Source organism: Syngnathus scovelli, chromosome 15 (assembly GCF_024217435.2).
Source record: "Syngnathus scovelli strain Florida chromosome 15, RoL_Ssco_1.2, whole genome shotgun sequence".
In the NCBI taxonomy this organism is placed as follows: Eukaryota; Metazoa; Chordata; class Actinopteri; order Syngnathiformes; family Syngnathidae; genus Syngnathus; species Syngnathus scovelli.
In genome coordinates, this window is record NC_090861.1 from 7,157,960 (window position 1) to 7,171,238 (window position 13,279).

General features: G+C 42.6%; 2 protein-coding genes and 1 long non-coding RNA gene across 4 annotated transcripts; 1 reads left to right on the forward strand and 2 right to left on the reverse strand.

Moving 5' to 3' along the window:
• Positions 1-1,096: 1,096 nt before the first annotated feature.
• LOC125981818 (V-type proton ATPase catalytic subunit A) lies at positions 1,097-5,226 on the reverse strand. The gene is made up of 15 exons (XM_049741833.1): positions 5,076-5,226; positions 4,574-4,668; positions 4,212-4,340; positions 3,866-4,080; positions 3,626-3,763; positions 3,395-3,546; positions 3,152-3,314; positions 2,954-3,062; positions 2,760-2,882; positions 2,575-2,689; positions 2,435-2,498; positions 2,149-2,352; positions 1,974-2,068; positions 1,742-1,913; positions 1,097-1,642 (listed from the first exon to the last, which is right to left on the reverse strand). Exons 2-15 carry the CDS (start codon positions 4,653-4,655, stop codon positions 1,550-1,552), a joined length of 1,854 nt encoding a protein of 617 aa, XP_049597790.1. The 5' UTR covers positions 4,656-4,668; positions 5,076-5,226; the 3' UTR covers positions 1,097-1,549.
• A 175-nt stretch (positions 5,227-5,401) lies between these two features.
• Positions 5,402-9,377, reverse strand: LOC125981823 (actin-binding protein WASF3-like). Of its 2 annotated transcripts, none has more exons than XM_049741851.2 (9): positions 9,177-9,377; positions 8,372-8,533; positions 7,751-7,885; positions 7,521-7,674; positions 7,317-7,434; positions 6,998-7,182; positions 6,659-6,859; positions 6,300-6,559; positions 5,402-6,222 (listed from the first exon to the last, which is right to left on the reverse strand). In XM_049741851.2, exons 2-9 carry the CDS (start codon positions 8,502-8,504, stop codon positions 6,065-6,067), a joined length of 1,344 nt encoding a protein of 447 aa, XP_049597808.1. In that variant the 5' UTR covers positions 8,505-8,533; positions 9,177-9,377; the 3' UTR covers positions 5,402-6,064. The 2 variants fall into 2 exon arrangements, with proteins under 2 accessions (XP_049597808.1, XP_049597807.1); XM_049741850.2 differs by having other exon boundaries at positions 8,372-8,536; positions 9,177-9,376.
• Positions 8,977-10,947, forward strand: LOC125981845 (uncharacterized). Its single transcript, XR_007486179.2, has 3 exons — positions 8,977-9,069; positions 9,474-9,544; positions 10,582-10,947. It is a non-coding gene; the product is annotated as an uncharacterized lncRNA (long non-coding RNA).
• The last annotated feature ends 2,332 nt before the right edge of the window (positions 10,948-13,279 follow it).

Consider the following 13,279-nt stretch of genomic DNA (forward strand, 5'->3'; position numbering starts at 1 on the left):
GAATATTGTAGTGTGACCCTCATCACTCACTTTATGATATAAAACACTGTGATTATTTTCACTGGACCACAACGGCCATTCAAGATGAGTCTGAATGTGATTACTTCAGAATACAGCCACGTCCCAATCTAAATAGGGTGTGCACACTTGTGCAACCACATCTGCAAAGCCTTGTCACAGTTCTGAGGTCAGGGGTCAATAGGCTTCCACTCACCTTTGACCCTTGAGCCTTATAGAAGCGCTATACGTAGATGGCAATCGACTATAATAATTTGCGACTCAAGAAAATGAGAAGACCAGATTTGCAGTGGTGCTTTTACTTTTATGAGCACTCTGCTATGGACTGTAAGTTGCCCTTAGGTGATGTCAGGACAGCAGCGGTGAACCCGCCCTGATTTTTCTATCAATTTATCACTGAATATCAGATCATCTAAAAGGGCCACGTGCATTACGAGCTAAAGGCCCGTGCCTTATGAGGTCACTTAAACCTTTTTAATGTGTATGAGTGTGAGTCTGGATGAACTCAATCAATGCAGTGCAAAAGCTGCTGCTCTTGCTCCTGTGGCTTTGTGCTTCCATTAGTCTTGATGGAAGCCGGAACTGGAGATACACAGGCCGCCTCTAATCTATTTTGGAGGAATTACTGCCGCAATTTGAACGAGCCAGTGTGTGACGAGTGCACAGGCAAGATGTCATGAGTATGTGCTTGTGTGTGTGGGAGGGGATGCACAGGAAAACTATGACCTCATTTTTTTTTTTTTGATAATTTCTTTGTCTTCACTGGGTTGAAATTGGGTCTTCATTTAGGGTCATGAAGTTCCGCTATTTGTGGGGGATAAAAGGCAATGTAACAAATTTACAAATTGGAATATTTCAATTTCTATGTACCACTGCAGTCACCAACTATGTTGGCGTTCAATTGCCTGACAGTTTGTGTGCCATCTACCGTCTCATTGCACTTGAGCAGATTCTTTCCCACTTCCACATTTAGAAGCGTAAAAGGGCAAAGTGTCATACAAATGAAATGACCACTCTCTACTCTTCTTGCATCTCCTGCTTTTGCAGGTGTAAAGTCAACAAATAAAACACACTCGAATGTATTGCTATTATTATATTTCATGAGACACACTTGACTTTACATAAACATCGGCTTTGTTACAGCACAATTCTAATTGACTCCATTCATTCACATTTTACACACAATATCAAGTATATAGTCCACACAATCACATAATTATCAGACTTTGGAGGATAAAAGGTACACGATGAGTTTGCCTTCCCTTCAGACAACACAATGTCCCTTTAGTCATGTGCATATTTCCAGTAAATTATTTTACCTGCAACATTATGATTGATAAATAAATACGTACTGACTGTTCCATTTTTTACAGGAGAGGATGAAATGTAAAACCTGTGCACATGATGGAATGTTTACATGGGAGAGTAAACACAAAGGAGTTCACGTGACATTCAGAAATAGGACCGTTTAATCTGCACTAGACTGCGCCACCAAACATGGGCTTGAGAAATTGAGGAGGAGGTGCTTAACTCATTCTTCTAAGGTCCGGAACGCATTCTGCATGTCCTCCAGCAGTTGTGCGTAGTCTGCTTTTATCTTAGCTTCACCATCCTTAACTGGGTCCTGGTGTATCCATTGGTGATAGCACAAAAATGTGAAAAAAAAATTGGTTAGTGTTTGATGCATTAGCTCCACCCCGTGTGTCGACACAATCAGCCATACCTTAAACTTCATCGAGCTGATCTTGTACAAGGTCTCGCCTAGGTGTTCCCTGATCATGGCCCAAGTGATTTTGTTGTCGCTCTGAGCCGTGGACTCTACGGCGTGCCGCGCCATGTCGTAAAAGGCGATCATGTTTGAGAGGATGCCGACCGTTTTGTAGAAGGGGCAGAACCTATTGGTGGAGACGTGGGGTGAGATGATATTTTGTTGACATGCTTTTGTCATCAATCACCTGTCGTATGGGGTGTAACCATTCTGCTGCAGGAAGTCGTCTTTAATGAGCTTGGCCACTTCCAGCGTGATCTTGTCAGTCTCGGCTAGAGAAGCCTGAAAACAAAATATAAGCCAAGATGGCATGATGATTTATTGTGCCCTGCTTGAGCTTTCAAAATCATCTCTTTCCTTACCTTTCCTACAAGCTGTACAATCTCAGCCAGGTCTTCCTCCTCCTGGAGAATCTCCTTGGCTTTTGTACGAAGAGGCACAAACTCAGGGAAGTGTTTATCGTAGTATTCATCCAGTGCCCTTGTGTACTTGCTGTAGCTAATCAACCAGTTGACAGATGGGAAGTGTTTTCTCTGAGCTAACTTCTTGTCCAGCCCCCAGAACACCTGGAAGGACACAAACGTAGGGGGATAGTGTCATAGTTGATAAGGTTATCTCGTGAATACGTGCATAGCAGTCTCCACTTACCTGCACAATGCCCAATGTAGCTGATGTGACAGGGTCTGAGAAGTCTCCACCAGGGGGCGACACACTAGGAAAAATTAATCCAACAATGTGTCACGTATGTTATTTTATTGCCTATCTTGTTAAAATAAAAACCTTCTTACGCTCCTACGATGCTGACACTGCCTTCTCGCTCAGGATTCCCCAGACACTTTACGCGTCCCGCTCGCTCGTAGAAGGAGGCGAGCCTAGCGCCCAGGTAGGCCGGGTAGCCGCTGTCTACACACGATGACACCAAGCCGCGGTTCACAAAATGGCATCTTCTCGGTCACATGCATTGTGAACTCACCGGCAGGCATTTCAGCTAACCGGCCAGAGATTTCTCTCAGCGCTTCGGCCCATCGCGACGTTGAGTCGGCCATCATGCTCACGTTGTAACCCATATCTCGGAAGTATTCAGATAGTGTGATCCCTGTTTGGAATGAGATCAATTAAGTGACACACTTCATCAAGGACAGTAGTGGATTTTTTTTTTTTTGGTACCTGTATAGATTGAAGCTTCTCTGGCAGCCACGGGCATGTTGGAAGTGTTTGCAACAAGCGCCGTTCTCTTCATGATGCTCTCCACTTTGCCACCAACTTCCATTGTAAGCTGTTGGCCGGTTTCAGTTTGAATATTGTGAACACTTGAAGATTACAATTCAACCTTTTAATTAAATCAAGTAACATTCTTTCACTGACCTCTGGGAAATCTCGCAGCACTTCCGACATTTCATTCCCACGCTCTCCACATCCAACATAAACAATGACATCACTGTTGGAATATTTGGACAAGGACTGGGAGATTACAGTCTTTCCACAGCCAAAAGCACCTGGTATAGCTGTGGTGCCACCTTGCACGCATCTGTAAAGTGCATCGAACTCCCATCAGTTTTGTTCAAAACACAAAAGCTAAATGTTTACATTATATTCGGAGAGCCTCACGGAAAAAGTGCATCCAGGACTCTCTGACCAGTGAGCAGAGGATGATTGGCAGGCAGTTTTTCTGTGACTGGGCGGACTTGTCGCACCGGCCACACCTGCACCATGGTAAACTTCTCCTTGATGCCTTCAAAATCCAGTTCAAGAACCACATCCTGAACACATCAATGACAAAAAGCATTAGTTTCTATTGAACCAGAAACAACAACAAAACGTTTGGGGTCCAAGACTCACAGAGACGTCGTAGTTTCCGGTCGGCGCCACGTACGTGACTGTGCCTCTGCTGCGAGGCGGAAGCATCAGTTTGTGCTTTATTAGGGAGTTCTCAAACACCATGCCGTAGATGTCGCCACCTGTAACGTGACTGCCAACCTATAAGATATTTTTTGTTATAATTTCACTTTATGAAGTTTTACTATGAACACATTGATGTTTCCCGATCCACTGAGCATGAACATCCACTTAACAGCATACCCGAAGACTTTGGCACGGAGTAAACTCCCATTTAATATCTCTGTTCAAGGCGCCGATATTCACTCCTCTTGGAATGTAGATGCTTTGTGTGAGGTCATTGATGTCTTTCAGTGGCCGTTGGATCCCGTCAAAGATGGAGCCCATGACTCCTGGCCCCAACTCCACAGAGAGGGGTTTACCTGTGCGAAGAACTGGATCACCCACGGACACGCCAGCTATGGGGCTTAGTCAAGGAAAGCAACACCAAAGACAGTGAGTACCAAATGACAGTTTAGTAACATTCAATGAGCATGGCCTCCTAAATGTTTGACTCCAGAGGAGCAACCCGAGTGGAAAAACAGGATACAAGTCTCCTCATAGACCTGGATGGTGGCCATGTCTCCTTCTAAACGGATGATCTCTCCCACCAGCTCGCTGTGGCCTACGCGGACCAGCTCGTACATGGCGGCTCCCGCCATTGCTGTAGCTGTCACCACTGCGAAAGAAAAGAACAAATATGAACAAACACAATGCAATAGTTAGGTATTTATCATGTAATATTAGGCACACAGGGTTAGTTTATGATTTGGGTTTAGCTTGGTCCAGCTTAGATTTTGAAAACCTAATTATTTATTATTAATATATTTATTATTAATAATATTTAAAAGCAAAATGATGAATTAGCATTGTGCATTTTGAATCTATTTCCAAAAGATGACCAAACAATACCTGGTCCAGAAACTCCATGGACATATCCGAACTGGCTTTCTCGCTCGGCATCCTGGATCTTTGGAAGTTTTGAGGTATCCATCTTGACAATTCACCTTCAGAGAGACCCATTGAGACATACGTGTTACACACACGCTGTTGGGCCATTTAAACAAGCGCAAAGACTTCATCATCTCCAATGTCAATAACAGGCCAGCTCACATGACCCGATGCTGCAGTATGAATGACAGCACAGGGTCACTCGCAAACACAGATGAGGCTGCAGAACATTTATTAGCATCTATTACGATCGTCGATACTATTTTGTGTGTTGTGCTTTTGATTACAACTGAATCAAGTGTTTCTGGGTTAAATCGTTAGTCGAACTAAAGCTGATTCGTGTACACGTTCGAGTCAGCTGACTGCCTTGCAACGACATGCTAACGTCATCAACCTCATTATAAACAGACATATAAAATCGTCATTAACAAAAGTCATATTAATGCAACTAGTAATGTCCTACCTCGCAGGTATGTACAGTTATCCAGCTTTATCTCTCACGTATTGGCTGAAGAGAGAAGCTTAGCTCTGCTAATCACCTGCCCTGCACTAGATAAGGAAGAAACCGGAAGAAACCATCGCCATTGTGGCTCCGGCAGTAGCCTCGGTTCCAAAGAGTGAGTCGTGTCTCGGAGCCAACATGGCGACTGGAGCGACACAGTTTCCGAGTCACAGGTCGATGCAATTCTGCAGGCACGCTACTGACATCTATTGGACATAATTGATAGCTTCATCTTAACTAAGCAGTAATACAATAACAATTCATTCTTTATTGACGTAAAACGTTGCTCGACACGATACTGTATTGTTTTATTGATTGTTTTGACTGTTTGTACATGTACTACATCCAGTCGTATGCTACTGCGGATGGTAGCTGTCGAGGTCCAAATTGAGCAGCAATGACCTTTATGTCAAATATTACATTAGATTTACATAATTTTTCGTTTTTTAATGATGTAGACATCTTTTTGACGGCTTCCTTTCTCCATATACTTCAAGGGACTGAAGTATGTTTGAACTATTGACATACAGACTGCAGTAAAAAAAAAAAAAAAACTCACCAAAAATGTTACATCCAATGAAAATGAGGGGGGGGGGGGGGGGAGTCTTGCATATTGCTTTATTGCTCTTGCCACGCAACATTTTAGCGCGATTGAATAAAATGAAAAAGAGAGATACAGTCAGGATAAAGTTAGAGAGACCATCATGATGCATTTTTATCATAAAACAAAATAAATATAGACATATATTAGACTGTCATACGTAAAACAATACATTATATTGTGGCACAAAAGTGATAAAAAAAATAATTATTGGTGTACCCATGAAATTTCATGATCTTGTTTGTCACGAAACAACAAAACAAAGTGAGGAAAGTCATGGCAAATACAAACACACATCCTCTTCATCACGTCTTGTAATACAGAAGGTCAAAATGAAACCACACTGAAGTCAGTCGGACCATTCATTGTCATCCAGCTCTGAGTCGTCGTCAGAATCGGTGTACTCCACCGCAATACGTCGTGACAGGATGGTGGCCACGTCGTTCCCGACTGGGTCATGCTTGTTTTGCAGCTCTTGCTGTTCTTGCACTTTTTTCAACTGGATGCCTATTGACCAGAAGCAAATGTTATAATCACATAACCATACATACATTTCCTGACCATGGACACAGATCAGTACCCACCCATGCGGATTGCAGATAACAGATCACTCCTCCCATCTCTCAGTGGTTTTATTTCAGTTCTGATGCTTCCACTGGGGTGTGATGAGGCTGGGGGAGGGAGAGGTGGTGGCGGGGGACCTGGGGGAGGTCCTGGAGGAGGTACAGGTGGAAGTGGGTAACCATGCGTAGTGGCTCCATTGTGAACTGCTGGGGGGCTGAAACCAAAGGCTGTCTGGGCTGATGGGATGGGTGGGCCATGGGTAGGTGGAGGGTGGGCGCAGCTGATTGACAATGAAAAGCAAAATGGATTATGTATCATTAAAACAACAACGTTAAATTCTAGCTTTAATTACATAACAGTGGTTATCTTCCAATCATACTTATAATCTGCCGGCAGGCGTATTGAAGAGTTCATCTTCTCTGCGACTTGAGTTTCTAATGTTGTTTTCTTATAGTTGACGTCAATGCTGTGGTATTCGTGCTCTGGCGGTGGAGAAGGCTGCACCTTCCCATGCGACTTGATGAAGTTAGAAGCGCCCTGTGATGGCACAGGTGGGCTCGGATAGTCAGGAAGGTCGGGCCTTAGAAGAATAAAGTGAAAGACATGATTTCCGGTTTGAATAAGTGCTGGTGACAGAAAGTGAATTGTGTTGCGATGTTAATTTCGAGAGACTAAATGAGGATTTGAAGGTCCTTTATCACATTTTCATGGCACAAACCTGCCCTCTGGGGAGAGTGAGCCTTCGGAAGATGCCCCACGCCGCAGAGTTTGGGGGTGGCGGTGATCCGGTCGAAGCTCTTTGTCGAAAGCCATCATGTTCCATTCTTGTCTGCGGTTTCGAGCCTTCCTCACCTTCTTCACCTGGCGCTGGATGGTGCTACTCTCCACGCATCGCTTCTGCTCCTGAAAGAAAGGTAAAGTCGTGAGCATGCATGCAAAACATGGGCATTGACAACTGCTCAGTAAGTTGCGGCAATAGTAGTTGTTGCTGAGGATAAAGAATATGTGTCAATTAAATGGTGTGTGCATCCTCTCACCCTTTGCCTCCTCCTTTCTTTCCTCTTGTCCTCTGTATCTTGCAGCATTTTCTCCTTCCACAAGTCAAAAAAGTAGGACGGGTCTGAATAGAACTTCATGGCATCAGTGCCGTCCTCTCTAATAAAAAAAAAAAAAGAATGTGTTCATCTTGATTGTAAACAAGTTAACTAGATCAGTGTTTCCCAACCAACTTTGACGTATACCTAAAAGCAGTGAGGTCTCGAAGAGGAGGTGGCTGGTCGCTTTTGTCGTACATATCGGTCACCGAGCTCGGTGTGCTGCCTTTGGACAACACCTGCTGGTCCTGATTGGTCGAGCTTTTAAAAGCCTTCCTCAGGTTTATAGCCTGCAGAGAAACTGCAAAACAGGAGGATGGTAGTGAACATATTGGAATCTTTTTTTTTTTTTTACATTTATTGTTGGTACAACTGACCTTCTTCCACACTGGAGTCTAGCTGAGTGACCTTGATAGCCAAGCGGTCAATGCGATCTTGGAGTGAGTTTGCACGTACATAAAATGTGTTGGCTTCATTGAAAAGATCACCAAATACATTTTCTGCATGTTTACCTGCAAGCAAAAATTTTCAGAATATCTGTTAGTTGATGATAATGTGGCTAGGATACTAGCATTCATTTTAGATCATTCAGTATCCATGCATTTTATAATCTACACTCACTGGGCGACTGTTGGTGTGCTTTTCTAAATCCAATTAATTTGTCTGGATTACGGGTGTGCCACGTGATACGTTCTCAAGCAAATGTTAAGAATGGCAGAGTATTATAATTAGACTGGCTTTGTGTTCCCATCTATTCTTCATCTTAGCTCGCCGGTAAGCTCTCTAACCCTTCATAATGTGACTAAATCGCATCACACACACATTGAACATGCGGATGTGTGTGTCAGCGACAAGCCAGATGTCCGAGAGTAAATTTGTTTCCAAAAATAGCCTGTTAATGTTTCTCTTTGCATGTCACATTGCAGCATTTGTCTTTGAGTATGACATTGTCAAGTGTAGTATGCATCATTCAGTTCATGAACATCAGAGTATCTTACTCAGACTACTGAGCTGACGGATGATGGCAGACAAGGTGTTGTTGTTGACACATTCCAGCTCGCTATCAATCCTGTCGGGCACTGCACCTTGGCATAGGTGCCGAGGCTCAATGGTTCTCCTGACCAAAGGCATCACTCTTCCTCACACCTCGCCCACGGCACCTGCTGGAAGACAAGACCAAATTGGTGTTAATTGAGCACCATACAACACAAAAACTTACCTTTCACAGATAAAACTACTTCATCTGACCTTGTATATTATTATTCTTGAATATTGTGTGCCTCTTCAAATGGATTAGGTCTATGATGCAGGTTAAGTCATAATTGCATGCCAATTTTTAATCCACATTTACAGTATATTCACTGCTTGAATTTATTTAATGTCCATATTGTTGCATGTCTATTCAGGGTAAGAATTTAATTTGGATGCGTTTGGGCCATGCTTGGCAACATTTTTTAAAGGACTAAATAATAATGATAATAAAATAAAAAATAACTACTGCATACGCAATTCAGAAAGGTACGTGACCCAGCAAATACGTTTCTTTTTTTCCCACTTATTTTATTCTCACTTGCAATTTTTATTTTTACCGTAACCCATAATTCCTTGCGCGTCGTGCTGTGGGCATATCAACCCATTTGCGTTCAGGTGCGCAAAAACGATTCGAAATTAACTGTGCGGCACCCAAATACCACGGGTAACTATTTCCAATACTCCTTACAAAACATTCATGTGCGACAATGCAACAGTGGGAGCGCAAAACACATTTTTTTAAATGCACAAAATAAATAAATAAAAACGTACCTGCGCTGTTGTCAGAATTGAGTATATTCGTTTTTTACGCGCCAGGCGGAGCAGTGGACACCAATTGTTTTCATTAAAATAAAGTTTTAAAAAATCAACATATACTTATTTTAAATTCCTCAATGCAGTTGTGTGCCAGCTCTGTTGGAGAAATTCGTGCACGGCGGAATGCAGTGTGACAACATGACCTCCCAGTCTAAATCACAACATGAGAGGATTTAGTCAGCAGATTTACTGGATCGACCAATCCCTTAGTAGACCTCTGACATCCTGTGTGGTTTTTTCTTCTTCTCCCAGGTCCAAGACCTCACCTTGGACCAAGTATGAGGGAAGTCATAACCTTGAAGCAACAAGATCTTCATGTTCAGGTGAGCATTTAACTCTGCCTCTCAAACTATACATTCATTTGTACTTGTCATGCACCAGCAAATTGATGCCGAGGTTCAAGGCCATGTCAATATTGCACAAAGCATCTTCACAGTTAAGTTACCCCCCCCCCACTGTAAGCAAAAAATGTAAGTAATATCTATAAAGCCCACCCATATATTGGTATCCATTACTGTATAGTACTTTTTGTGTTCTAATCTCGCATCTTTTCAAGAGGTGGAATTCACCTGTTGCTAGTATCACAATGACTGTCAGCTCCAGTCCCTCAACTTTGTCTCTTATACCCAATGTTCAAAATAAACAGAAGCCTACACGTCAGTTAATAGCTCCCCTGGATTAACAGTGAAAGGAGACACTCACTATTTGATTTGAAAGCATTACACGCACACACAAACACAGATGCACACACAAACACGTGCATCGCTCCTTTATCACAGATGGCATCATCTGGATTGTGGGAGGGAGCAGTGTAACCTAGATATGGAGGCTTAAATCTTTATAAGTAGCACACCGTCAGACTCTTAAACCTCCAAAGAGGAATCTGCTTATTCCATCAATACATCATTTAATCCAACATTAAGGATGTTGTTCTGATTTCGTCTTGTTTTTAATTTCTGTGTATGTTGATATTTGCAGAACCCCTCTGTTGTTTAATAATGAAATTAGGCAGGAAATCTTGCATAACCATCAATGGAATATTAGAAGTGTCCTTGATAATCCTTTAATTTACAAAAGCGTCATTGTGTTAAAGTGATGTGAGTACAAACATCTAGGAATTGTTTTCCTAAATGAAAGTGTTAAGCCTCACATGCCTCAATAACATCTTCACGTAAAAATATTTAGCCTCACTTCGCATGCACGGAATTTACACTGCTAAATTAGTGATGATGAGAAATCCAAGTATAAGGACTGTATTTGTATTTCATTTTCACCTTATTATAATTCTGTTAAGTCATGTTTACACTTGTATGATAAGTGTAACTTATTGCTGCATATTATTTCCATTTGTTTTACACAGCGTCCCAGAAAGGAGTTTCTGTGTTTGAAGTCTCACTGTATCTCATAAAAGCAGCATACCTACATTGTAAAAACTCATCAGACCAATTCTTTTTTCTTAGGAATTATTTTTATGATGTTGTCATGATATGAGAAGGTCGCATGTCACTTATGGGTCATCTGTGTGTTTTCGATGGTGCAATAATCTCCAGCTCAGTGGTTTTAACCCCAATACAATACATACACCCCGTTATCATCTTTGGCAATTCAATTTTCCTTTCCCAACAGCGCTATCTGCTGGCTATTGTTGGTATGACATGTAAATGAGCTGTTTAGCGTTTTCCTGCATGTATCTAGGAAATTAAATGCCAAATATTTCTCATATGAATTATGTTTTATGGAGAATTTCGTTACCATGTTTTGAAACTAAGAGTATGATGTATATATTTGTAGATTAATATACACTGAAATATTTCTTTGGATAGGCTTTTATATTTGGTAGAAAATTGCAAGTTTCATAAAAGTACTGGAAATAAACATTATATAATGCCCAGCCAAAGCATTATGAACACTTTGACAATAGTTATGATATCCACATATTCTGCTTTTTTCAAGATAATAATGTTCAGTTTTGCTTGCCCTGCCATAGAGGTAATCATTCTAAAAGACCTTTTTAAAAAAGCCTCAAGGCTTATTTCAAAATGTTTTATTTCAAATACAAAATTGTACTCCTTATGGCGCTTTCCTAATGTAATTAAGCTCCAGTTGTCTTCTTGTCTTATTTACAATGGGCCTCAACAAAAGACAAAACGTTGAATTTTTCCCAGAGTGGCGCACCGCACATCACACGACAGCGGGAAAAATAATCAGGCGCAGCTTAATACTGCATGAAAAGCCTTCACAGTTACTGAGCCGCCTTAAGTGGGGGTGACTCTAAGAATGCCTTGGCTTGTTTGTCTCATGGTTTAAGTGGTGCGCATAGCCATGGAAAGATCATTAAATCACTGTTTTACCACTCGGTTTAATCCCCATAACAAAAGGGGCCGATGCGAAAAATGGGGAGAAAGAGAAAAAAAAAATGGCGAGTGAGATTAAGAAGAAACTTGATGGATCCAAAGTGACGGCTCGGGTTCCCAGCCTTGCCAAAAGGGAGTTAGGAATCTTGATTCCGTATCTCCCGAGCTGAAGAGTGGCGGCTGATCGGACATTCCCCGTTCACCCCTGCAGTGGCCAGCCGCGCTTGTCGTGTCCACCGCTGTGGCCATCTGCCGGATTACTCAGCAGGATATATTTTTATAGAGAGCATCCTATTCATATCCTGCCTGCAAAGGTTTACATTAAGGTTGAACTCGGGTGCACTTACAATGGCGGATGAAGTAAGCCCTGTCCTTCTTACAGCACGCCCCCTCCCCGTCTTCTCACTGTTAGGGGTGCCGGTGGCACAGACTTGAAAGGGGCTGCTTTTGCCGTGCCATGAAAGAGGATCTCATGCCACTGTCTGCTGCCGATTGTTTTGTTTTTTGTTTTCCCTCCAAGCACTGACAATAAAGTGGTACCCAGCATGAAGGGAGAAAAAAAACATTTGGATGTGCCAAGTGCAATTGTTTCAGCTAATAGGCATCAACAGGCCAACTTCTCCCAGTTACCATACAGGTGAACTCATTCCTGGGAAAATGTTTTTCTCTTTCTCAGCCTTGTAGGCGCGATGGCGTCCCCCTTTTTCCTCGCTCTAACGGGATTAGTCGTGCCAGTGCTACCCCGGCTGTCACGGTACTGTCTACTTCCCATCTCTCTTCTGGGCCTCTAATGTGATTAACCCATTCCCTGTGGTCCAAATGGTTCTGGAGCGGGGGGCAGCAGGGGTGGGGAGGGGGGCACCTCCTTGGCATGTTTACCATGATGCCCGACTTGCAGTCACTGGCACCTTTTGTCAGGAAGGAAGGACCGAGGTCAACGTAGTGCTAAGTCACATGGACGGGGAATTCTTTCTCTCTTCTAACGCTGATCATTTTAAACAAATACCTCAACACTGACTGTTAACCGCTCACTCATTTGATTATGATTGCCGACGGCCATCATCTTGTCAAACGTCAGTGTCGCGGGGGCTTCGCCTGTTTAACACGCGTCACGCTCATTTTCGACGTTTTAAGGGCACTGTTGTTTGCGGAGGACCACATGCCCTTTGCCACCGCTCGCAGGGAGCTCTTTCGTCGCCCCAAGACTACATCCAGAAATCATCCTGACATTGACAAACACTTGTCATGTCACTTCATGTTACTTTTTTTTATGGAGTGAGATTTAATTCCATCTAATCTGTGAAATATGGTAAATATAAATATTGTTCACCAATGAAATATGTCTTGGCAGGAAACGGGTAACTTTTAAACCTGTCTACAAAGTGCGAGCAATTAACTTCATATAAATAATAAAATACTCCTGCTTGATTTTGTCAGACATACAAGTTTTTTGTAAACATCCTAAAAAAATGTCAACACCAGAATGCCAAAGACAGCTTTTCACGTGAGCACACAGCTCGGCTCAGGCGACAGCATGGAGAATTAGGAGTCTTAATTAAGATTTTTAACAACGCTGCGTGCGCTGTTCATATGCGAGACGGCGGACTTGAATAGGGTGGGGCGTGGTGTGGCGGCTCCTTAAACAGCTGCCCGCTCCCAAACAAGCCGCAAAGTTAACATCAAGATCCCCACTATGAAGGAATG

Coding starts and splice junctions, on each gene's coding strand:
- LOC125981823 (XM_049741851.2), bottom strand. CDS start 8,504: ATGCCTTTGGTCAGGAGAACCATTGAGCCTCGGCACCTATGCCAAGGT. Junction 7,435..7,520: donor CGAGACCTCACTGCTTTTAG/GTATACGTCAAA, acceptor TTTTTTTATTAG/AGAGGACGGCACTGATGCCA. Junction 7,183..7,316: donor AAGAAAGGAGGAGGCAAAGG/GTGAGAGGATGC, acceptor CCTTTCTTTCAG/GAGCAGAAGCGATGCGTGGA.
- LOC125981818 (XM_049741833.1), bottom strand. CDS start 4,655: ATGGATACCTCAAAACTTCCAAAGATCCAGGATGCCGAGCGAGAAAGC. Junction 3,063..3,151: donor TGCTGCGAGATTTCCCAGAG/GTCAGTGAAAGA, acceptor ACCGGCCAACAG/CTTACAATGGAAGTTGGTGG. Junction 2,883..2,953: donor AGAAGCTTCAATCTATACAG/GTACCAAAAAAA, acceptor CATTCCAAACAG/GGATCACACTATCTGAATAC.